Source organism: Pezoporus flaviventris, unplaced genomic scaffold (assembly GCF_033815535.1).
Source record: "Pezoporus flaviventris isolate CSIRO_AGI_PZ_B2104156 unplaced genomic scaffold, CSIRO_AGI_Pfla_v1 ptg000021l, whole genome shotgun sequence".
Taxonomy (NCBI): domain Eukaryota; kingdom Metazoa; phylum Chordata; class Aves; order Psittaciformes; family Psittacidae; genus Pezoporus; species Pezoporus flaviventris.
In genome coordinates, this window is record NW_026892569.1 from 8,549,492 (window position 1) to 8,576,789 (window position 27,298).

The window sequence follows — 27,298 nt, forward strand, 5'->3', positions numbered from 1 at the left end:
AATTTCTGCACAATTTTCAGTTATTTCAGTACAGATCTCTTTATCTTATGGATGTAATTCTCTTCCAGACTGAGCTTTATCCACCTGAAGATGTTATTGCCACTAACCTGCTCTTCACTAACCATCAGCTGGATGTTACCACTAGTACATGTGCTCTCTAATCCACACAAGGCAAGGATAAACAGGTTTGCCTGATGAATGGGTATTCATCACTATTTAAGTTAACCTGTCTGAGTTTGCTTGAAATTGATATGGTACTGATGGGAGTGATTTCTTCTGTTGATAGATCTGGGAGGGTAACAATCTCTACCAGAAAAACAGTAATAAGCATGTAAGGGCAGGTGGTACTAACATCATCAACTGGCACAGCTGTTTGTAGAGTGCTCTGCCCATGGCCTAAGACAGTGGACAGATACCCTCATCTACATCCAGATATGTCATTGAAAGAGATTTCAGCTGCTTGTCACCCTCCGTTCTAAGACTATTAACTTATTCATATCTTCCAGTAATGCTGTTCAAGTGACTAGCTTGCTCTTTTTTTGCCAAAAAGATCTGTTTAAAATATAACTAGTACATCAACTGTATAGCTAGCTTGGCTCACTTCGGTACAACTTAGAGTCAGGCTGAAGAAGAGCTTATGCTCTGGCCAGCCAGATGATCTGAAAGGCTCCAGGAGGGAACCAGTGAAATCATCACTGCTCATCTGGAAACAGAAGTGTAAACATTTTCACTGGTGAACTGTCTATAAGGCAAAGATCAAAACTGAAGTAAAACGAAGCATCAAGGCTCTGTCATTTGTGATATGCAGGAATACTCCATCACAACAAGTTGCTCTTTGCCTAGTGGCCTCTTGAAATGGGCAATTAGTACAGCAGATTTTTTTGAAGAAAAGGTAATACTGATGCCAAAATGAATGCCTAACTAGAGTAAGACACTACAGCAAAATGAGGAACATTAACAGGCATTTCGTAACTACTTCTAATCCCCCACATTAATATTCACTACTAGAGTACAAGTACACACATATTTAATGTTGTCAAAGCAATGTTCCCAAGATGCTTGACAGTGAACTTAATTAAATCATATGAATACGTATTATTCCTAGATTTCTGTATTATACTCTCTATTACGGAACTATTTATAAATTATCATGTTTCAGCCACTGATTCAAGGCTCAAATTTAAGACAATCACAATCTTGCCTAATGCTATTTCTTTAGCAGAAAAAGGGAAAGGCTAAGTGAGCAACATACACCTGCTGAAATAGCCAAATGCCTTTTTTTATTTGTTTCTTTGCAGCTACACCTCCCTCAGTCTGAGCTCCAGCCACCACACCCAGATGGAATGCTTCAGCTACTGCATGTGTGTGATCTGAAAAATCTGCATTAGAAACCAGTGCCAAAATAACATGAAGCATAAGAGACAGGGATGTGCCTCAAAACTGGCTCCAGGCCTTGTGGCTGGTAGGACTGGATATCTATGATAGCAGTCACCACCTATCAAAGTTTTTCCTTGAGGAAATCAAGAGGCATATGCAATGACAAGTGGTATTTCATTGATGTTAGTAGGTCAGCACAGGCAGGTTTTCTTTTTGGTTTGGGTTTTTTTTTCCTTTTAAAGCAGCGTTATAGTATTGTAACTAACAGAATAAACATTTTTATATTAAAAATAGATACTAGATATTTTTTAGCAGGTATTATTTTCTGAACTCTGCTGAACATTTTCTCTTGTGGTTTTCATAAACTTCCCAAAGCAATTTACATAAATCTTATGTTTATTCAAAATTGACTGTTTTCTTCATATTTTAGCATTCAAATGTAAAATCTTACATTTGAAAATTTAGGTCATATGACCTTTGATGTGGTCTTTAAGTCAGAAGTCAGGTGGTACTGCTTCCAAACAAAGAAAGACCTCCTAAGAGGAATGATGTGTTAAGAACCCAATACTCATGTATTCTAATATTGACAAACAACTGCTTGAAACTGTTTTCAAGACAGATAAAATAATATTAATTTCATATGTTCACATGAATATTTGTAGAAATGCAATCTAAAATAATGCAATTCATCACTGAATTAATATTTTAAAGCAGATTTTTGCTACTTTTTTCAAGATGTCAGCTTAGCTTCAGATAGTAAACAATATAGAGATTGACAATTTCTTTCAGCGTAAACTGGGTGATTACCTACTCCTGTTTATAGCAACTGTATTATTTTGAAACAAAGCTTAGCTGTGAATATACATACTGCCTTTCCCCTTTTTCTACAGTGTTAAAAATTGGTCCAGTATGTTATTTATTTTTACAATGGAAAATTATAAAAGAGTACAACTGATGGCTGTAGGCCATGGGATTGTTGTCCTTAGGCTGACTCCATCAATAGCTTTGAAGTTTAGTTCAGCAGCTACATTTTCAGATTGTTTGCACACCTTCTGCACCTGCAGTGAAGAAGCTGGGGCCAAAGTTCAGGCACGATGGCCTGACTCACACAGCTAAAATACAAGTGACAGACAAAAACCAATCAGATTTATGTTCTACAGTTCTACAGCTAGACATGAGGGTGATTTGGTGTCTCATAAGTACCATGGATAAGGTAAACTTCTGTTGGAGAAAAGTAAAAGACACCTAGTTTGCACAGACCTTCTTGAGAATGCATATATGTGTATGCGCAATGTTTCTTCTACTAAGACAGTTCAGAAAATGGAAACTGCTCTGGCTGAAAACAGTACTGAAATAAATAACAAGACTTTAATTGACTTCAATTGACCCATGGTTTTAACTTCTGGCCTCAACTGTAATGTCTTTGGCCCTAACAGTGTAGGAACAGAAAGTTAAGAATTATGAAACACAGAAAATTTTTCATGTTTGTCAAGCAAATTCTGTATTTCCAGTGGATAATCAATAAAAAAATAACAAAAAGCAGCTAATTAAAGTCCTATGTACTTTTAATGAAAACTCTTTGAGGGCAGTTAATACCTGAAAATACTATCAGTAGTTCCAACATTTAAAAGAAAATATAATATAAAATTTCCCAGTTAAAATAAAAACTATAAATTACTTCCATTATGAATGAAGAACTTTAACAGGAATGAAGACTGGTCACAAATCTGTCTATAGTTTGCAAAACAAGCATTCCTAGGGAGGTTCCTCCTTTTGTTTAGTAAAAACCAAGTTCCACTAAAACAGCAATCATGTCTAAAAATTCACAAATCCAAACTGCCCTTGGGCTCCAGTGAATGTAGCAACACCCATTTAGCTAATTAAGCATAGAGCTAGTATTCATACACTCTATGAGAAATTTCAAATGAACACTGCAAACAGTCATGCTGTTATTTTTCCATTGCTTTGCATGCTACTGAGACTCATTTCAAAGTTAATGTTTTTTCCAAAACAGGCTAAAAAGAATATCCAAACTTAAAGAAAAATTATTTACAAAACTCTTGACTTGCAATAATGAAAACAAAAAGCAGAACAATAGCTAATAGTTAATGTCTTTAAACATATCCTTATATAGTAACATGACCAAATTTTGTTATGCTTTGTACTGCCATTAGTAAGGGCATCTTGAAAGAAAACTGTTCATCACATCCCAACAAAGACAAAGCTAGGCACCACATTTATTTTAAAACAGCCTTCTCCTCCTCCCTGAAAAACATCCAACAGATGTGAACAGTGAGTATGTGCTGGAGCAGTAATTAAGAAGCTTTTATTCTTTAGCCCACTCCCTAGACAATTTCTGCTTTGAAGGGGTTTTTTACTGAGTGACACTGATGCCACCTCAAGATGCCACAGTGTCTACTAAGGCAAAATTGTAAAATACAGGATTTTATGTTCTGGTCCTAAGTCCAACTTTAGCAGGCTAGCTTCATGATTCTAGTTTCAAAAACACTAGGCATCATTTATTGCCAGGCACAAGCTTCAGCCCTTCTTCATTTCAGGTGTAAAGATAACCCTCTTCTAAGGATATACCAGACAATAAGTTTGTCCAAACACTCCTAAAACCTCTTTTAAGACATCTGATTTACTTCACATCTGTCAAAGAATAAAGTCTACAGCTATGTACAAACAAAACACTGTATAAACAGGTTTTGTGTTGATTTCTATTACCGACACACATGGACAGATTGTGCAAACTCCTGTTTTTCCAGTGTCTGCTGCACTTCAGTGGTACTAACTGGAAAGGAAAATACAAGCACTTGTGTGCTACCGGCACACCTCAGCTATACCATGAATCGTATTTTCTGAGAGTCACATGGCTTCAGTTACCTATGACAACTGCTATACAGGCTTGACTCTTAAAACTTATCATCACCTCCTGATTCCTTTCCTTTGTAAGGGCGAGGAGGGGGAAAGAGATCCGGTTTCTAACAAGCTCCAAACACTGCAACTACATGTGCTACCAAATTTGCTGGCCAGTGAGATTTCCCTGAACACCTTGTCTGTTCCTTAATGAGTAACTAGCTCTCTATACATTTACAACACATTCTCATCCTGCCACTCTAGATCTTCACCATTATATCATGTCACCCTTGTGCAGTGTTTGAACACCAAAGTGGTAAAGTTTAAAAAGGACTTCACTCATTTTTCACTTACTACTTTTTAAACTTAATTAGAGGACCAGCCTGCGCTGTCCTTACTTCTGTAGAGTGCTACCTCATGACCTCAGGAAAACTTTTGATCGCATGAGACTCTCTGCATGGTATCTAACACAATGTTAGTGACTTGAAACTAAACTTAAAACAAGTTTCACAAGCTAAACATTCTGGTACCTCAGAGGCTTTTCGTTTTCTACTAAAAAAAAATCCTCTTAAACAGAAGTCAGCTCCAAAAGCATACAGTTTACTTTAAACCAATGTAACAAAAATTAAGATTCCCTTAGTCTATTGATAGGCAGTTTTCAAAATCATTGTACAGTTTGTTTTCTTAAAGCAAAACAAATGCATCTTTGAGACTCTGAAAGGACATTAATATGCTTTGGTTCATAAACAAAAGTGTGTGTTGTAATGAGACTGCTGCATCCATAGTTTATATAATTTAAACTGTATAACTAAAAATCGTGGAAAAAATACAAATTATAAAAATGGTGAAAGTTTTGTCCCTTAAAATCCACATTCTTGCATTGAAAATACTTTTAAAATTAAATAGTTGCTAAAATTATATTTTTCTCTCCAATGTAAAATATATCCCTCATGTTCAGTCTTGTTTGGTCTCTTGGTTTTCCCATGTTCAGAATTAGCTTTTGATAGAAGCCTGTAGTAAGAAAAAAAAATACAGAAAAGCTTTTCTAGACAGGATATACATCCAATTTAATTGTATTATGTCTATGTTTTAATATACACTCAATTGACTTGGAGATTTGATTTGCCTCAACCATACTATTTCTTATAAAAATCAGAAAAAGTGAGAGAGGAAGAACAGTAAAAACATGTCTAATCCCATGACTAAAGGGCTGGATTAAGAGTCCTTAAATTATGAAGAATGAAATAATCTCCTTCCTACACGGAGACAAAATCTCCATCTCATTGCCATTCCATTTATCTAGTCTCCAAATCTACTTCAGTGGGCTGCTGAAAGTTCACCAGTTCAGCCACTCATCTTCTCTACTGCTATCATGCAAAAAGAGTCAACCCATCCTGACTAACCCTGCAGCCACACTGCAAGAAGATAACCAGAGTGAACTGCGCATCCGTCACTCCCGGTGGTGTACAATCATTCCGGGAGTTTTATCACCTTCCTTGGTGAGAAAAGCATCCAGACTTCTCTTACACGCACTGTCTAAACCACAGGTAAGAGGGCTTTGTAGTGAAGAGTTTACACCTAGAGCTTTAAAACTCTGCACAGAAATGTATTTATTGTAATTACTTGGATATTCTACTCATGCTAACAATGCCACTTTCAAATAAAAATGCGACATTCACAACAGTTCATTTCACTCTGATTACTGACAATTTGAGCTATTAAATTCACTTAGCCTTAAGCAATATGCATCCAAGACAAATCTTGTGTCTTATTTAAATAGCAACAGAAATCATTAAAATGTTACAAAACTGAATAAGGGAACTATTCTTTTCAATCCATAATTACAGCATCATAAAGTGGGCTCTAAAAAGAATATCAAAGCAAATTATAATAACAGAACTGATTACAATGTCCAGACTCTTAATAAAGCAAACAAATGTGGAAAAACAAGCATTTTACAAAGACAGTGTCTGCAAGATTCAACTGTATCATCCTTTCAGTTGTAAGTATTGATTGTAAGTAGAAACAGGAAACGATTCAATTATCCAAAATTTTTATTTCCTTAACATGTCCAGGGCTTTAGTCTATGTGGCAGAAAATACCTCAGTTATCTTACAATCAAGTAATTTTTAACTACTGCTCTGTTCAAACACCAGAAAGTAGGAATAAAGAACTTGAAAGCAGTTTATATCATACCTTTTACTTCTCAAGAATACTTCTGAGAACTAAATCCAGTTTTCGTCAGGTTTAATATAAGAGCTAAGCAGCTCAGGTCTACCTAGGCATCCCCCACTGCTGAACTAGATGAGTGGAGACTGCAAACTCCTGTGCTCACACACCCAAATCAATCTGTTAGCTCTTAAGTTTGTGCACAGTAGAAAAAAACATCCATTATTTTTTCTAAATGTATCTTTTGTAGGCATCTCTTTTGTAAGGCATACTCACAGCTCTTAGCAGTGAAAATCAGGAAAATTAGTATTACCACAGGTATTTTCAGAAAGGCTTATAGGTCTGGGACCTAAATTAATTTTTTTTTCCCCTAGGGAAGGAGGTCTATGACATGAATTTTCATCTTATGACAGCCATTCCACTCAACTTGTGGCTATTCTACCTACAAGGACAAGTCTACTCATGAGTTCAGTCTGGAGGACAGGCTATGCCTGCTACCACCTATTTGTTATACTACCTTTGCAGTGCTCTCCCACATGAAAAGAAACAGCAAACAAGGTATTTGTCAAAGGTCTGGTATATAACGACACCAGATAAATTATGTTGGCATTTGAACAAAAGAGTCAGACAGGAATGTCTGTTTTTAAATTGGAAATATATATGGCCTGGAAAATAAACAAAGATCTGCTCTCCACACCCAAAACAGAAGAATGATGCTGACAAACAGCTGAAGATTACACTACTTTTAAGTAACATCATAAACTGCTATTAAAATATCATGCAGCTGGAGTTAACAGAACTTGATAATTACTTACAACACTAAGAAAACCCATAAACCTTTTTAACATTTTTATGTGAAAAAGAACAATTACAGATTCTTTTTAAGGCTGCTTATTTACCGGAAAGCAGAAAGCGTAACTAAAAAAATTAGAATATAAGTCCACATGCTTTCCTACTGTTACCACATGCAACATGTGTGTCCATAAAGTCATAATTTATCTAGACACACAACCTGTACAAGCATGACAGTTAAAATTGAATCAGAAAGCATAAATCAGAAGAGGTTTATAAAGTATATAACTATACTCTGATAAACCAGGGTTGCTTTCTTTTAAATGTTAATGGTACCACAGTGCCTGTTATTTTATTTTACAATTGCCGATTCTTAAACTTCTCTGCAATGGAAAGCTTCAACAGTTGTGTTTTTTTAACAAAATACAAATTAATAATTATGGATAGCATTAATTTTGCATCTCACAACTACTCCAAAAAGTAAGTATACAAGAAATAAAATTATTTTTGAGATTTTACTCTCATTCAAATAGAATGACTGACTTGTAACATGGCTTGTAACACCACTGGAAACAAAACAAATCATACAGTCTTCGATCTGGGGTGACAGGGGCCAAAGCAACAAAGAGTACAGTATGGCAGCTTTAATACATTAATCTTTACTTATATAAGTAGATTTTGCTCCTGTGCAGTCCCATTGTAGTAAATATGATTGTTCCAGTAGGAAGTAATGACATAAGCAGCATTTTCAACAAGTGAACCACAGGCCTGATGGCCTTAACAATGTTGATTGATCATCACAGTGATCACAAGCTACAAATTACCTACCATTTCAATGGGAAGCACCAAAAAAGTGGATACGCATTGATCAATAAATGACAATATAATATTTACTCATAATTAAAAGAGACTTAAACAAAAAAAAGCTGCACTTTGTACTCTTCAATATCACAACCAAATTATTGTATGGATGCTAGTCCATCAGATTATTTCAGGCAAACATCGTGTATTGCATTGACAGATTCGACTTATTAAGCATCTGCTGCTTATTTTGAAATTTCACTAAAGCAATTTAGCTTAATAGGTATTCTTATTTTTACAATGCATATTATAAATTCTATTCCAGTAAAACTGTACACTTAATCTGTGGTTAATATTCTTAAGTATCATACTTTCATACTCGTTCTGCAAAGGTACTACATTTTTCTTACAGGGATTTTTGAGATGACATAGCAAATCAATACTAGTTTAAAGAAATTCTTACCTACTGAAAAAAGGAACTTGTTCAGACATACAAACAGACACAAACAGATACAAATACACCCCCTTTAAAGTTTTGTAGCTACCTACACCTTTAGCCACAATAGGCTATGAAAGTAAATGAAACCATTAGACCATTAAACCATTAGATGTAGTTTCTCATTATTCATTGTATATGAAAAAACATTTTTACAGGGTTCACAAACACACTTGTCGGGAAACACATAGGTCTATGCAGTTTAAAAGAAAACATAACAATTAGACTGCAACTTAAAAGAGATAGAAAAGAGAGTTTCTCACCCCTCAAAACAAAACTGGAACTTTGGTTTATAGGAACGGCTATGCCCATATACCCTCCTCGTCATCCTGTGTGCCAGACATTAGGAGATGCACAGAGAAGGTGTTAGCATTGGAATGAAAGAAGAAAAGGTTAGTTACTTTGGTGCATACAAAATACAACATTCTTGGCTAACAAAGACATGATTTTTTTTTTAAACATAAGCCAGCAAAAACAAGTGAAAAAGTCTGTGTTACATATAAAAGAATCAGCATCTATAGCAACCAAAAACCCACGAACAGTGACGTAAACATCTTCCCACCCAGTTAGAACAGTTTGCAGGAAGTAGATTACCAGATTAAACATTAAAAGATTATCCATTTATTTAATTGCACAAAAATCGAACAACACTGACAGCAAAAAAAGATCAAACCTTGTAAGTAAGCAAAGTAATTACTATAATCAAGTTATATTACATTCTGTCAGCTTGATACAAAACTGATGAAGAATCAAAAGTACCTATCAGTGGCAAAATAGACTTTTCTAATAAACTGTTAATTAAATCTGTCTTTCAAGCAATCCCTAAACACTGCACATTGTTGAATACTCTTAGACAGGTTTTTTGTTTGTTTTTTTTTAATTGTTGAACCATTAGTGGTTCGCATTTATTTAGAGTTTTAAAGGTGGCTAATACAAAAAAAATCAGAACAATTTTGTTCAGGACTTTGTTTTTAAAAGGGATTATTTTACTGTAGATACAATGAAAGCAGAAGGTCATTCTTTCTATTTATTAGAAACTTCAAGTTAGAAGGAACTAAATAAAACCTATGAACTAAAACCAGGAGAGTGAAACGTTCTTCCCTGGACATGTTTGCTGAAGATCATATATTTTATAATGACTTTTCATATAGATGAAAAGCACACACAGATTTGTATGTGCATACATGTATCTACATATCGTTCCAGTATGCCAAATTCTGATGCAATACTTAGCTTCTAAAACACAGAGGTGTACAACAATTTTTTTTGCTTTTAACTCAGCATTTCAAAATTAAACAGCATTTTAGATACCCTTAAAATTCACCCATTAATATTTTATAAATGTAAAAAAATTACATTCTATAATTTCAAACCTTCAAAAGTTACCTGGTGTAACATATTGCTGGCACTTAATTAAATCTAAGAACTAAATATGATGAATGGTAATTAATTATGATTGAAACAGACAGGAATTTTAGCCTGAAAATATACACTGCCAGTATCACTACTGTTCCTAGCCCATTCTTGGAATAAAAAAGAGCTCCCAGATGTCAACTGTTATTAAAAACCAGATGTTAAGATAGATGTCTTGCATGTTGCTGAATTAAGTAAAGAAATCTGACAGTCCACTATAAACTTAGCTATCATTTAACAGAGAAGAAATGTGGGTAAATTTTTTACAGTTAACTTGGAACGCATCTTAGTTATAAAGTCTGCACAACTACACCACAAAGCAAAGGCCTGAATACTCTTATTTATTTTTTAAAAAAGGGACAGATTCTGTGTAACATTCAATGAGCTGGGCTTGCCTCTCTGAAAACACCAATCCTTCCCTCTAATTTCTGCAGAAGGTACTTTTATTCAGGCCTACTAACGCTAATTGAACTGACTTTGAAGTTGACAAGAGTTCTGCCAGAGTAAACGTTGAAGAAAGACTGAAGGGTTTCTTTTCCACTGAGTAGTTTGATCCTATTTCACTAACAGAATGCATTAGGTTAATCTTTGGTGATATCTTTAAAAATAACAAAAATCAACAAAATGGGCAACTCAGTATGTTTCCAAATGACTCCTCTCAACTACATGCAGCTGTTTTGTTGTTTAGTGTACTGCAATTCTTCAACCAGGCAGACGTTCATTTTTATTTCAATTATTTGGCAGAATTCTAGAAGAGTTGAAAATTCAACTACTGTCAAATATTTTTAAAGAGTATTATGGGAAATTACAGACTATATAGTTTGACACTGATCCTGATATACAATAAGCAACAAATTAAAAGCTGGAGCTAAGTTAATGTCAATCAACATTGCTTTACTGAATATGGTTCCATCAAAATAATTTTCTATCTTTTTCAATTACACTTTTTGATAAGGTAAGTGCTTTGAAATAATATGCTGAGATTTCTGTAAGTCATTTGATTTTGTGCCACAAGATGCGGTGTCAGCAAAATAAGGTCCATATAGAATGAACATTGCGAGAGAAGGAAGGGGACCTGCAGAATCGTCTTGTCCCAAACTTGTACTGTATTCCCATGATGTGAAAGAAAAGTCTGACAAAGACTGCTTGGAAAAGTGAATGTATTTAGGATTGGCTGAATAAATGTTGTTAGCCATATACATGTTTGACTGAACTCATGTATACAGTGTCATTATTTGAAAACCTATGGGCCAAACTTAGACAACAGGCAACTGCATCTGAAATCAGTGATATCAAAAATGGCTTTTCATGATGGAAGTGAACATGTGATACAATGTTGAATTCAAAAGGACAAATACAGGCAGAGAAATAAATTCAAAAGGTCTGCTGTATTTCTATGCAGTAGCATAAGACCATTAATAGAATTGCACATCTGGTGCTCATGTCATACTCTTGTGAATATTTCAAAGACTGTAACCAGATCAGGAAACAGCTACGGAATTACTGAAAAATAAACTTGGCAGTGAGACACAAAAGAGACTCAACCTTAAAGGTCACTCAGAAAATATTAAAAGATTGTTTGATCACTATTAGCTGACACATACAGAAAAGGAGACAGATCTTTTCTCTAGCAGAAAAAAGCTAGATAGAGATTGGTAGGATGTAATTACACTGCAAATCTGGTACCTGTTATTTAACAGTGCATTAGTTCTGGATGACTTAAAGATTTTATATCAAGACTTAGACAATTTCTAAAAGTTGTAGCAAAGTATTTAAAAAAGTACAGATTTAATGTAGAAATTCTTGAGTGATCGGATCCAGATTATGGTTATGCTCAATTTCACCTTGAACATTTTACAATGAATAAAAATCCTTCTCCACCTTTTTTCCTCACATCTGTTTTAGTGAGAATTTCTGTGTCATGATCTTATTCTGTACAAAAAGAGTTTATTACTTATTTTCCAATTTTTGTGATTATCACATTCATAAAAAAAAATAAAGACAGTCATCTGTTTTGTCAGCTGAATAAAAAAACCCACCCTTGCTGGATTTTAAATTTTAAATACTAAGAGCAACCTGAAAACCAGTCTCAACATACTCTCTTGTTTTAAAAAACTGTGTCTATATGGTATTTTGAATTGATTTATACCTACCCAAGAAAATCTGTTCATACCTCGTTCTGAGTTCCACAAACTAATTTTGATAGAAGATAAATAGACCTGCAGTAACCTAAGCAGAGCTCACCCACTTAGCATCTCTACCAAAGAAGTGTTTCATAATTATGTGCTTTATTACCAACTATGTTACTGGTTTGTTAGTTATGTCATATACTGACACTAGGAAATGCACTGACCTAAAAATCTTTGGCACTTAGTTGAGGAGAAAAGTAAAATTCCTACAGATATCAGACAATGTCAACCCTCTTTTTCATTGAACAAAGTAGGATTAAACCAAAGAAGCATAATTTCATCGTATGTGCCGTCACCTTTTTTTTAACAGAAGCCAGGATGTGCAGATGCAAGATCTTGAAGGAATATTGAAAGAATTCATTGATCACTTATAGTCCCTTTATAGACACAGGTTGTTTTCAATCCTGCATTACCTCCTTCTGGTGCACTGGATCAAAGTCAACAGATAAAAATCAACTATCATTGTCATTCTGCTGCCTCTTACATCTTGAGGAGTGGATATTTAATAGCATAAATCATAAATTTCTAAATTCCACAAAGTTTTCTGTATGGACAGGAAGCACTACCCAAAAGCACTGGATAAAAAGCACGTAAAATAAGGATTGTAGTTTTCACTGGTTTTATGAATGAACTACTTTATCAGGAAGCTAAGTTTTGGTACCACAATGCAAACAGATAATGTAAGAGAATACAGAATTTTTCACTGATGTTCCGAGACAAATGAAGTTCCTATTTTTTGCATTCTTGACACACTGTGAAGCAGAATTAAAGCTGAAGTTATGCCTTATCATTTATTAATATTGGATCGGAGGCTTCCAGAAGTATACTCAGTCTTTCATATCAGTGTGTATCCTACAGAATCATTAATCTATGGCTCTTTCAAACAATAAACTATAATCAAGCAACTTTGATTAATGTTTGTGTACATTAACTGCTTTTTAAACTTGGATCTTTCATTGGTTTACAAGGTCGAGACCAGCAATTCAATGACAAAAACTGCAAAGAAAAATCTCAATTACAGACAAGCAAAAAAAGAAAAAAAACCCAACAGAATTCCAGAAATACCATTTGAATTATTATGCACATTTAATTATTATAATTTTATTATAAATCCAAAATATTGAAGATGTTGAATGCCTTGTATTCTAAAGACTGACATCCAAGTCTCTAATTTGGACATATATTTAGGTACAATACAATGGTATAACCTCAACTACTATGAAAGTCTTTGTACATGGGCTACTTATGCATTATTAATTCACTGATTTTATCTCACTTTTTTGCTATCCTTTTTTTCTATGCTGCTACTTATTATATCTGCTTAACATCTTAAAAAGAAATATCTGGTGTTACTAAATATGATTTACTGTTCTGATCCAAGTGCCACAAAATCTAATGTTGAAACCCCTCAAACCTTGCTTCAAAATAGCAAAATGAGGAACCTAAAGAATTGTGCTTGGAAAACAGTACACACAGATGTATAATGCTTTTATAAAGACGTCTTCTATTATTGAAGCCTATCTCAATACAAGTTTTGCAGGGAGATTCCTCAACCGTAAATTCTTTAAGGTTCATCAGTTTCAGTAGTAAATTTGAGACAGTAGTTTTCAGATAAAAGTGGCTACATTACACAGGAGGTTAGAAACAAAGGATAACTTTAATCATGGTCTACATGATTAGGTATATCTAAAAAAATTTACTAATTAGGTGCCAGAAATTATAAGCCTACTCATAACTATTCTGCATATAGCATACTCTCAAATGCTAGTGGTCATGAACTAGTTGCAAGAGATCTTATTTAGCAATATATTGCAACAGCAACAGATCTGTAGCCAATTTAAGTGCTACTGAGAATGGGCATCTGTACAGCACACCTTTCTTGGTGGGTTATTCTGGATTATTTTTGCCAAGACTGAATTCCCTTTACCAATTTCACTGTGTTCGGGGACCTCCTGGAGTGCATCTTTCACTTACATTTAATCAAAAAGGAACACCGCCTACTGGACGTGAACCACAGTGCAGGAATAGAAATGATCAGGGCATTTGATTCAGACCTGCACTCTTGGTCAGAACTAGAACCCTAATGCAGATGCACTCAGAAACTGCAAAGTTCTTCATTGCTATAAAACCTGCTGGTGTATAAAATTTAGCTACCTGAAGTGAAGGATGTAGTGAAACTCACTCAAAAACCAGACAGCAAATACTTCCATGAAGCTGAACTACAGCAGACATACCTTTGTTTCCGTGCATGCAAGCATCGTTATAAAATCCATTCTTTAAATTAAAAGGAAAAAATAATCCTAATCTCCTTTATCTCCTTTTAGACAAGAGCTTTTGCAACACAGGCAACATTAAAACCTTGAGGAGTTAAGCTTTTCTGGCTCTCTTCCCAGGATAGAAGACCCTTCCTGACAGGCTCATCACATTACCCTTTCATGTGCTGGCATGCTAAGAATTAATGTCTTAACTTGGGTTAAATAAATCTAGCGATAACCTGCTCATCTCTTGAACTAACTTTCTGATGACTGATTTATGCTACTTTCCTTATTATCTATGGCTACTAATGGGTCATTAAAAATGCAACTACTGGCTTTAGTCTGTGAAACTATCCTACTTACAGCAAACAATTGTATTTACAAATGCTAATTTTCCCTTGTGACACAGAAATCTACTTGCTAAGCAGTGACGTTTCTTTCAAATCAAGAACTTAGTCTAAAATGAGAATCTTCCAGAGCTCAGAAAGACTTATCTGCTACTCAATTTCTAGGAGCAGACATTGCCAAGGACTAATCTCACAAACTCTCCATACACAAAACAATTGACTACAGAAGAGTTTTGTGCATGAATGATTTGAAGAACTGAGGCTGCAATTGTAAAGGGGAAAGACTAACAGTGCATTCATTTAAGACTTTGTTGAGTAGAGTTTTTGAAGGTCTTTATTTTATGTTTCTTATGTATATTCCAAAGGTTGAATAAATCTCAGGAATTGCTTCAGCAATATGTGTTTATGTCACAGGTCTGTTTTCAAACCTATCCATAACAGAGGGGGTCACAAGTAACCATGCATCACCCAGTTACAAAAATGACCATAAAACCCATCTCACCGTTTGTTTTATTTGTATATAGTTGGGTTAAAATCAAACATAAATACTGGCGATGGGGGTAAGTGAAAGGCTGTTTCTGACCACTTACTTTACAACACCCAGACTAGCATTAACATGAATAAGATATTTCACCAGATACTCATGCATTCTAAAGTTTTATCACTAGATGAAGCGGAAACTCAATGCTTCTTACAAGAAGTGGTCCGTGAAATCAGATTTGCAATGCAAAAATTTATGGTCCCCTTTGTAGTGAAAGCCTGTGACATGTTATCTCACTTTAAGTAACCAGTGCCAGATATGCAACTTTTGTTATCAAGTTACTGTCTCCCAGAAATGCATTTTTGGCTCTTTCAGCTGGTCTAAAGACCTGTTTTAGACTATGATGGTGGCAGCTAATTTTTCTAGTAAGAATTAGAAGATAAATGTAAACCTCTACATAAGTGTTGTATATTCTAACACACACATTCAGGGGAAGTGAGGGGAGAGGTTTCTATAGCTAAACATGATCTCAAAAAATTCTTCCATATGTGGAAAAAATGGCAAAGCTAACATATAAATATAGATATATATATAAATATACACACACTGAGCAGTATGTATACATTTATATCACATTCATTAAACTTCAAAACATAAAATAAATTCATTTCTGTAAGCAAAGGAGAGGTATAACTTTTCAATATACAAAATCCATCTCCTGGAGGTACCATAGACAGCAAAACCTATTTTCTACTTTTTACTTTTAATACAGTTCCAGTTTAGCTGGTCTTTTAGTCAAATTACAAATTTAATATAACTGAGAGGTATATGAGAAATCATCTGTCTACAATATAATTACAATTACGAGGTAGGAATACCAAAAGCATTAACAAATCTCACAAGCTTTTACTGGCTTTTACTTACAGTAAGAAATTTTGAGTAGAGCACAATGTTTGTTAACTGTAAAATGGCAGTATACCAAAATCAAGAACTAGAGTATCCCTGAAAGATAAATTCAAACTCAAGAGTACACCCTTCCAAATTTCCAGGATCTTTGTTTTGTTCCATCAAACCCACAATGTAATCTGCAATGAAATTTAGGTTTGAAACCAACCATATTATCCTCAAAATCTGGGCAAGTTTCTGCAGAAGACTACTTCAATTCTCTTTTTAGGGTAGACAGAAATACTAAGATGTTGGAGGCAGAAAAAATCCTTTGTATCTATCTACTGTGATTAGCATATGATAACACTTACTGACTTTTGTGAAATGCTTAGACAGAATTTTTATCCTCATTAGAAAAGAAGTATTTGCCATTCAGTGTTTATAATAAACAGTATAGCTATTATAATGGCATAAAATTTAATCAGGAAATTGACCTTTTACTGGTGACCAGATTGGATTTTATTGCATTCAGTTCAACAAGTCTGAACAATGTGTGATATGAAACACAAGTTCTTTGTTCCAGGGGAAGAGTATGTGTAGCAAAAATGAAAAATCAGAGGAAATACTTAAAAATGTGAAACCATTTATATTTGCACTGCACTCCTGACATCTCAAAATACTAATTTCACACAATACTACTTATTTACAGTGGATATGGCTGGGATTGTTTATACTGAATGTACCATCAACCAAACCTTGCCCTGCCCAAATTCCTAAATTAAATAAATCCATGTGACTCCAATGAGCTTAGTGCAGGCTCAGCAATGTGCTAATGCAATTGCGTGCTTCCTTGCAGCTTGAGGCACCAGCAGAACAAGTTCACAAACATTTAATGAACAGACAAGGCAAGCTCACACCTGCCCAAATATAACTTGTAAACATGCAGGATAAAGAAACACACAAAATACTAAACAAAATCTGGGTCAGCTATAATATACCAGTACTCTTATATACTAAAACTTCACTGGTGCTTTGGGTTTTCCCTTATTTTTGTTTCTTCTTTCCCGAACAATTACAGGACGAAGTTTTAATACTGCAGAAAACTTCCAAACGTGATATTTCAGTTTTCCAGATATTAAACTTCTGCTCAGACTGAATGTTCTACTCCCAGTCTACAGCAATTTGAAGAATTTTATGCTTATTTGAATAAGATAAAATAATCTGTTTTGGTTTATGTTTGTCCTCCTTTTGTGTTGTTTGTTTTTATGTTTCTTTTTTAAAGACAAACCCCTGTTTCAATACTCCTAAGGCCTACTCAGGAGTTTGAGGTTGGCAATTTTCCAGTATTGCCACAGAACATAAGGCATTATGCTAACAGCCAAGGCTGCCAAAAACCACAAAGTAGCATGCACTTCTTTCCCCTAAAATAACATATGGATCAATACAGTGATTTGCAGATCAGGTTCCGACACTAAAATAATAATCGTTGTTTGACTGTCCTGTGGCTCTGATTTCAAAGTCAGCTACCTCAAACAAAATTCCATCTGATCTGTTCAGAGTTTTTCACATATCGTCTTTCAGCAACTCCAAGGATATTTAGCAGTTCCAGCTGATGAACAAAGACCTGTTGCCAAGACCAGTCACCACTTTACAAATCAATAAACACTTTTTTTGAGAGCACATGGTCTTCTTCAAAATGTTACATTTTTAGTGGCGTGCTCCAACTTTGCAACAGTCAGACTGTTGTCAAGTTTCACGCATCGTTGCAGATGATTTCTTTTCTCAAATGGGTAAGTTTACCAGCATACTTTAAATAATATTTTTAAAACAACATGTATTTAATACTAAGATAGGAACCAGTTAGTTCTTTAAAAGTTGGTTTTCTGACTGGAAAGGTGGAAGTAGGGGAAGCTTCACAGATACACACTGCCCCATCACTGTCCTAATAAGGATAACTTTTCCTTTAGGTAAGAGGATAGTTCAGAAACTTGAACTACCTTTTAGGCCTCTCTGCTGAGATTTCAGAGTAAATGGAAAATTTGATGGTGAGTTTGCAACACATTACTTCTAAACAACACCACCTTGCAGAAGGGCCATCAAAAATATTTTAAATTGGAACAAAATCTATAAACAGAATGGATTAAAAGAGGGAAAAGGATATGCTGTATGCTTAGACACCATGTGACATTCCATCCTCAATTAAAGCTTTTAAGAATAGGGACAACATTTTGGAAAGCAGCCACCTCCTACAGCCTTATGGCACGCCCTATGATATTCATATTTTTCTGAACATCAGATTCTTTTTACGAGAATATCATCTCTCATCATAAAACAAAATTAAAACACATTTGTAGCCTTGGTGATCATGATGTAAGGCATTCGGCTTTGACTCAACTACAACTTAGGATTTGAGAAAATTGTTATTATAGGAGAAACACCTTACATTTTATGTCTTTAAAAATCTCCAATACTATGGGAAGTAAGATTTGATCTCTTTTTCTAATCATCAAGATTAGCAATAAAGTATGAAAATTCTTTAGATTGTTATATCTTCAGTCTGCTACTGTGTGAATCAAATTCTTCCATATGCCCTCTCAAATAGCATAACATCCTGTTAAAAAGGTCATCAGACTAATTTAGGTATATCCTCTACACATACATGTCTTAGATCACCTACACAACTTCTTGTAAGTCTCCTTTTTTTATGTAGAGATGCTGCTTTTAATTCAAATAATGAAGTACACTTTTTTACTATGCAGTCTAAAAGCAGCAACTTGAACTAAGGACCTTTCAACCACATAGCAATGATCTTATGAACTTGAGCAAGAAAGTCCTGGGTGATAGCAAAAGAATGCTATTTGTTTTGTGGGGACCATCCTAGAGTTAGAGATCTGGTCATATGTGCCCATAAATTAGTGACTGTTTCAGAGATAGCAAGGAATGTAAAATGCCCACAGAAATTTAATAGTAAGTGAATACAGGTGGCTAGAGCTTGAGGCTCAGAATAGGATACATATACAGAGGGTCAGTAAGGCTTCTGATTAGAAAACCAAAGAGAATGAAACGTTGCAATTTGACCAGAGGTGTGGCTAGCAAGATAGAATTCCCTGTTGGTTAGTAACTTACAGGCCTGTTAAGATACTGAAAGTGCATGAAAAAAAATTACACAAGGACTTCAGTACAGTAAGGCAGCTGTGGCAGGGAATAATAATGTGCTGATTCCTATCAACTTTGAACAGTAACAGCAATTTGCTTCAAGAGCACACAGTCACTTGTGCCTGCAAACAGGCACTTCCTTCAAAACATCTTCAATACAAGCAAGTAAACTGAAAGATGATGTGGGCAACTGAGGCCAAGAAAAAATGTTTTTAAGGAAAACAAGTAGAAAAAACATGTAAAGGTGAGAAATAAGAGAGGCAGGGAGTTGGACAGCAGGCTTTGTGATGAAGTCTATGTTATCGGGTAGGACAGCTTCTAGATCTGGAAATTCAAATTTATGCAGCCATGTTAGCTGATTTTTGCTTTTGTGGGTTTTGATTTTTTGTTTTGTTTTATTTTCTTGTGTTCCAGATAGATCTTGGATGCAATGGTCTAGATTAGATTACTGTAATGCACTCTACAAGTGGCTATGTATTACAACTCCTTGGAAACTAAAGCTAGTACAGAATGCTTATTAAACTCATTTTCATGCTACAAGTATTACGTCCACACTCCATGCTGACTGCCAGAATGTTTCCAGGTGGAATTTAAGACAGATTGCCAACTCTCAAGCCAAAACTGAAGTAAATAAATTTAAGTTTTTACTGTAAAGCTGCAAAATTATCTTTTTCCCCAAGTTTTTTTAAGGTTCGTAAAAATGGTTAGTATTGCAATGTTGGCAATTGCAATGGCAGCACTCACTCCCCAGAAACTTATTTGTATCAAATAAAAATCAGATGCACCAACATAATGAAGGAACACATCATGAATCATTGTAACATGACCATGTGTAGATGCAGAGAAGAGCCAGTCTTCCTACTGCTTGTGAAGTTTTCTTACATCTTCCCCTAAGTCCAGACATACAAGGGCAAAATAGAAGATTGTCAACCTATACCTCACCCTAAACAGAAAAGCAGAAAGAGAGGGAATAAAGGCAAGTGGCTGGACACTTGGCTCCCAAGAACAACTAGAAGACATAAACACATCCATTACGTCTGAAAAACGGGCCTGACTAGCTCCTTCAAGAGAAGTTAGAGATCTTATCATTTACTACATCTAGAACCATGCTGCCTATACAAGATACAATATCGAGTAACAGTTATAAGAAAAATATGATAATTTAAACAAAATGGTAATACCCAAACCAATGTAAAACGCATGCATATCTCAAGCAGGATGTGTGCGTATATTTCTTCCAAGAGACTGGTGGTACACCATTCTCTTTAAAGGAGTATAGACTTACAGTAGCATATATAATGTTTTACATCACTGAGAAATGTCTTATTCTTCATGACAAATACGTGCTCAAATGCACACGTACATTACTTTTACAGCCATACATAATAACATACATGTATTTCTCTAATATAAATGTAGCATAAACATTTACATTAAGTATTATCCATAGAAATGAGTAATGTTTCAAAATTAATACTATATGTTCAATTATCCCTTTCTCTCCAGAATTTTTCATAAAACTTTCAAATACCCTCCCTAGCACTCACTAAATTAAATGGCATTTATCTTACAATATGCACCACTTTCTTATACCCTTAGAAAATTAAAAATGCGCTCTGACGATTTGCAACTTCCCTACTTTCTCAGTTTATTCTGTGGTTTCAAACCTCTTGCAGTATGTTGGATTATGGCCACATATCTAGATTTTATGTGTAATACACAACTGAATGGGAAATACAGGTTTGTATTGCACATGGCAATATAATTGCTGTACAGAAGAATGCTGTATGAAATGATGAGTAACACAACACAGAAAGTATAAAAAGAAAAAAAACCCTGATTGAAAAATGTAACCTAAAGCAATGGCCACAGTTCACTCATAATTATCATTGACAGTCCCGTTCTCAAAGATTATTTCAGGGAGGATTTTGCTTTGGATCTTGCTTTAGAAGTAAACATTTTCTGGGCTAATCCATTCTTCACAGAATCTGGAAATTTAGGGATGGCAATACTTCGGAAGAACACCTACTCCAAGCCCAACACACCAACACAAGGTAAAATAAAGCTATTATCATAGCTACAGATATTTGCCTAATCTGTTCTTAAAAATCTACAAGAAAGGAGCCTCCATTACACCTATATGAAAGAATGTCCACATTTTCTTCCCACTTGCAGATTTACCAGACTTCACAGTGAAAAAAAAAAATCTTTTTTTTTTTTTTTAATAACTAACCTAGTTATTTTTGGTAAAATTATATTTACCACTCCTACTCTTTCTCCAGTAGGCACTGGAATACAATTGATCAGAGTTTTCTTTACAACATTTTACATACTAGAAGACTTATGTCTCCTCTTTAGTACTTTCTAGACTAAACAAACCCAGTTCTTTAAGCCTTCCTCACAGGTCATGTTCTCTAAAGCTCCTATCATTCTTGCTGCTTTCCTTTGGTCCCTTTCTAATGTGTCTATCTTTCTCTAGGGTATGGTGACTGAAACTGTATACAGCTTTACATATGAGGTCTCAGCAATGCTCAAAAGAACAGAATAATTGCTTGCTGCTTCTTTTCCACTATTACATCCATCCCAGAATTAGATACAACTTCATTGCAATGGTATTGCATTGTGCAATCCAGATTCCTTTTTCCATGCTACTGCCTCATCAGTGTATGTGATTTCTCCCTTGTAAATGGAATTGTCTTTACTGAATTTGAGATTATTTATTCCAGACTTTCTCTCTAGTTTATTGAGACTGGAGCAGCTTAGTGAGTAGTTTAACTGCTCCTACTATGCGTGAAACTTCTTGCAGCTTGGTTCTTTATCAGCAATATTCATGTTTTCTTCAATTTCAACAATGAAATAATTCCTAAAAGAATACTCTGCAGAAGCAGATAAAGGGCAGACCTCTTTGGAACCCTGCTGTAACCATCCCAACCGTCTGACAATGAGTAATGGAAAATTTGTCTGTAGTATGTTATTTGTATGAGTCGCATACCCATCTCATGGTGATTTCATAATTAATTAAATTAGTATTACTTCTGGTTACAGCTTTTATATTGTAATGCATTTTTCATTAATTACATTACAAACCATGTATTTATTTGTATATTACAAATATATAGTGGGACAGTGTTAAAGGCTTTATGAATGCAAAGAATGTAACAGCTACCACTTTCTTCTTTAGCCACAAAGCCAGTTACCCTATCAAAGGATATTAGATTTGCTAGACATAATTTGTCCTTGATAAATACAGGCAGACTAAATATGGGATGGGTATGCTATGTAACAGCCATCTAGACCTGCATTCTGTTCTAGAGAGTTGCCCAAAGCTGTCACTAGGAAAGAGAGCACGAAAACAGTGACTACACAGTGAAAAAAAATCTCGTATCTTCAAAAAAGTAACATAAAAATAGTTTATCTGATCTAGGAGAGGATCTGCCAGTTGATGATTAAGAAAGAGGATAAAGGCAGAGCAAGTATAAAGGGATCTGATACACACTGAGATTACTGGGTACATAATGTCATACAGTCTGATACAGACATCAAGCTACTGTAAATGAACAATAAAAAGATTGTTGGCTTTCTATTGATTCACCGATTGATAATTTATTCTATAACTTTCCAGGGCCTAAAATAAAAATACTCATAGATCCCCATACATTTTATATATAAAGATGAGAGTTGTTTGCTTCCCTTAAGCCTCCAAGGATTTCCTATATCCTGTGTAAGAGCTGCTGAATATACTAATAAATAGTTCAGAGTAAAACTGAGAATATTATTACTAGTAAATACAGTAAAATAGATAGTACTTCATGTGCCCTATCTTTAATCATATACCCACTTCCATCAGTCATAAAATTTCTTAATTTTTTTAAGCTCTTCAAGATGTTTTGATACATACCTTCATTATGCTTTTTATTTGCTTTTTTTTTCCCTGAATAACCCATAACCCTGAATAACTGTTTTTCCTAATACTGATAAATACATATATGGGTAACTTTCCTTCTTGTCCTAATGTGACTGAGCTCTTCATTGAAATCCTACAGTTTTCAAGTCTTATTGTAGTAGGCTAAAGAGTCATGTAGTCACACCAGACAAAAAGCCAAATGTTTCAATTGTTTTAGGGGTGAAACAGAGCTATTAGTTTCAGTTCAAATAACACATAACTTGATTATTTTTTCTTTGAAATACTTACATTGAAATATCAAAATAGTAAACTTCTAAATCAGAAGGTGAAAAAAGAGGTGACTAACCTGATCTGGAGAGGGTCTGTGGTTGGAGTGTTGTGGCCTCCCAGGAGATCGATGATGGTGGTGGTGGTGATGGTGGTGGTAGTGGTGATGGTCATCATCGTAGTTATCTGCCATCAGTTTCATCCTGTTTTGTGTCTGTTTAAAATGTAAAGTGATATGATTCTATTAAATGTTGGAATGTATCACTCTAACAGTGTTTTAGGAAGGTCTTAGCTCTTTCTTAGCTCCTATTACTTTTATTTTTTGGGGGGCTGTAAAAATCTAACAACAGAAGTCTGGACTGCTGGCTCACAAAGAAAAGGAAACAGAAATAGAAGATAAAAATATGTGAACATATCTTCTGTCTCAGTAGACTGCACAAAGTAGGATTGCACAAAGCGGTCAGAAGAGGATATTTATTTAATTGTATACCAAGATCACCCTGCTAAGCAGTAAGTTAAAGGATAATCAAGTGATAGAGACACAGGCACTTAGAAAAATAAGTGATTATGGAACTTGACATGTTACTGAATGAAAGTAAGTCTTAGATACAGATCTTGAAAAAAAGAGCAACACTTCAGCTACTGCTGTGTACAGATAATAAAATCTACGTTACTATAACAGGATACATCAGTGCATGTTATCACTATTACAATTATCCCATACCATGAAATACGTCGACCGGAATAATTCAAACCTTGCTCATAATACCAAAATATCTTACCAGCAATTGCCCAATGGCAGTGGATACAGTACTTATTTTTTCTTTACGTCCAGGACTGTCATAAGATTGATTTGCCTATGAGAGCAACCCTATATGAAAATCTCCATTAGGAAAAAATCACTAGTAAGAATATTTTAATGGAAAATGTAAAATCTCAACTCCCCAATTTTAATGTTTGGGGTTTTGCTTTGTTTTGATTTTTATTGTTGTTTTGGTTTTGCTTAAGTAGAAAAGAGACTTGAACAAAAGCAAACTAAATGTTCCTATTACACAGTATTTTAAGTAAAACAAAATCTAATGCGATGAGAACTATGAACCACAGGAAACACAGGAAATCCTGATGTGCCTTTTTACCCTTTTTTTTTTTTTAATTGTCACAATGCTTCTCAAGCACTTTATGTGTCCATTAGAAGCATCATAGAAAACTATTTCACAGGAGGAGACCTGTACTATGTTCAAATAAAAACAAACAGCCAAACTAAACCTTTAAGTCCTTCACAATAACAAGACAGAGGAACAACCACAGATCAGATATGCACATGCTCTAGCCAGTGTCAGACTCTTTATGAGCATCTTGATAGCACTAAAAGAGCATCTTCTCAGTACGTTACAGAATAAATGTCTTCCAGAGGTCAAGTGGTGGATTCCTTTGAACAGGAATTACTCTGGCACTATATGGTATAATTTCACATTTTTAAATGCTATTTTCTGCACAGTTGGAACCATTCCATTTTCTCCCTTCCAGATAAGAAGATGGAAGCATACAACTGTATGAATTTCAACTATGAATTTCTACTGATTTTGCCAAAAGACAAAGTCAATCTAAAACATCATAGTTGGTCTGTTTGTCTTTAGATTCAAAGAGGAAGGCCTTTTGAACAAAAGAGTGGAAAAGATGGAGAATTAATAGACAAATAATAACCCACTTACTGTAAACACTGTAATACCCTACCTCTTTGGGGAAGCTCCTAACATTTTATTGGTTTATTTTCTTATCAATGAACAGCCTTAAATTTCCTACCTTTCAACTGTGTTCCATAAAAGAATGCAAAAGTTAAACAAGATGATATATGCAATCCTAAAAGTGTCCCCTGTAATGAGGTGTCAGGGATTAGATGTGTCATGGCATAAGAACTGTAAATGAATGATGTCATCTTTCTAATTTGGTGCTGAAATATAAATAAACCACTTCTAATGTTTCTTCCTTTTGGATGTCAGATTGCAGTAAAATGCACACAAAGAAACGTTAATGCGATAGTACGCTTCCTTTAGTGTGCCTGTTCTGGAAAAGCAAAATATATAAGAAATGTGAAATGAAAATTTCTTTTCCATTCAAGTGATCACCAAATCATCCAAACTTGTACATGACCTGTGATTGTCACTGATTTCTTAAAATGATGCTAAATATTTTGCAAAACATTATTTTTAAAAGCTTTTTGGTTTTATTCATTAGCTCCTCACAATAACTAATATGATTTTGAGGTTCTGTTTGTCTTTGCTTTAGCTATTGTCTGAGTGCTATACTTCCACACTGAACTGTATTTTCCAGGTATGCTTAGCTTTGACTTAATAAGTACAACACATAATTTCAAACTTCCAAAAGTAGAACACTTGAGAAGGATGAACAGAAGGATTTCTGATGGAGTAAGAAAAGCAAAGCCATGCAGAGGAATAATAACAACCCTTTCAGGTCCTTCTAAACAAAAATCTGTAATGTTACTTCTGTTTGCTTTCCTTGCTAACTCTTTTAATCTTTCATAGGCTTTGAAATGTCAGGTATATTTTTATTTGAGGAAGAAATTAATTAGCCACATTGGAATTCGTTCAGGACTCCAGGGCTTCACACCCCTACACCTACATACAAGCACATACACAAACACACAGAAAGGTCTATATATTATAGGACATTGGTTTATCAGACCCACAATAAATCCTCACTGTCTGGGCCCCATATCAACACATTAGGAGAGTGCTTCAGTGCTCACTGCAAAGGAAGTATACCGCCTACTGTCTTGGCAATGCCATGATTTCCTGCAACATCTTCAGCACATCTGTAAATCTCCTATCCAAGAACATCCAAGACCTCTTACATTACTTTTGAAAGTGTAATAGATTATTCAATATGATCTTCCTGGGTGATCAGGAAAGTCAGTCTTGGAATGTCAAATTCATGAAAATTAGTGTGATGAACATACACACATTTAAATTGTTCCATATCAAATTTGCATCATGTTACTCTGCATGAGTTACTCCATATCTGAAATAGTTATATAGTTTAATATTTTATTCACATTTTCTTCTAAAAACTATTACTATTGATATGGTTTTCCTGAAGACAAATTTCTTAGAATTTACATTTCGTAGAATTTACCGCTCTGACAACAAAATTATCACACTAACAGTTTGTTTTGAAAATGCCTGTTGAAAACCAGGCCCATTCCTGGAAAGGAGCAGGTTTTAATTTGGATTTATATTAGCAAAGGAAAAATTGTAACTTGTAAAATGCAACAATTAATTTCATCTCCTACAAAACATGTACAGACTTAATTTTAGCCTAAACAGTTTTCTCAGATTTTTTTTTCTTTAAATTTATTGACTACATTCAAGAAATACTGCATCCATTTTGAAATAAAGGAATGATAGAAGAATTAAAAGCAGCTTAAATCTAGGTGCACAGGTATATTAACCCTTAGGGCTTGAAACAGTTGTCTTTGATCATTCAATATCACTATTTGCCAAGCTGTCAAGGTCATGAATGGTATGTGTAACTGAATTTTTAACCCACTTACCAAAGAATTTATGATCTAGCACCATAAGAAAACTGACAGATATTTCTTGTCCTCCTAAACTTCTGTTGAGTTTAATTAAGGATCTATTGAAGTGAAATGAAAGTCTTTGATTGACTGGTAACAGACTAAATAGCTTAACAGCAATCTGTAACTGTAAAACTATAATATTAAAACTGTCTTTTAAAAAATATTTTAGCAAGGTGGCAATAGAGAACTATGCTTTGATCTGTCATCTGGATCAAGTTAACAACAAAACTCTCATGAATGAGGTTCAAATGAGGAAAAATAGTAAGATTTGTTGCTCTGGGATATAGGTGCAATATATTCAATAGATGT

The 27,298-nt window shown here is 34.6% G+C and overlaps 1 protein-coding gene across 5 annotated transcripts in view; it reads right to left on the minus strand.

Annotated features, from left to right (window-relative positions):
* ERC2 (ELKS/RAB6-interacting/CAST family member 2) overlaps positions 1–27,298 on the minus strand; it is a 501,303-nt gene that overhangs the window by 112,905 nt on the left and 361,100 nt on the right. For all 5 annotated transcript variants that reach the window (XR_009743832.1, XR_009743831.1, XR_009743829.1 and 2 more), the window contains one exon: positions 23,471–23,605. Coding sequence is in view for 1 of the 5 variants with exons in the window: in XM_061455881.1 (XP_061311865.1) it covers positions 23,471–23,605 (135 nt within the window). In the remaining 4 variants the exon portion in view is untranslated. The remainder of the gene's footprint in view (positions 1–23,470; positions 23,606–27,298) is intronic.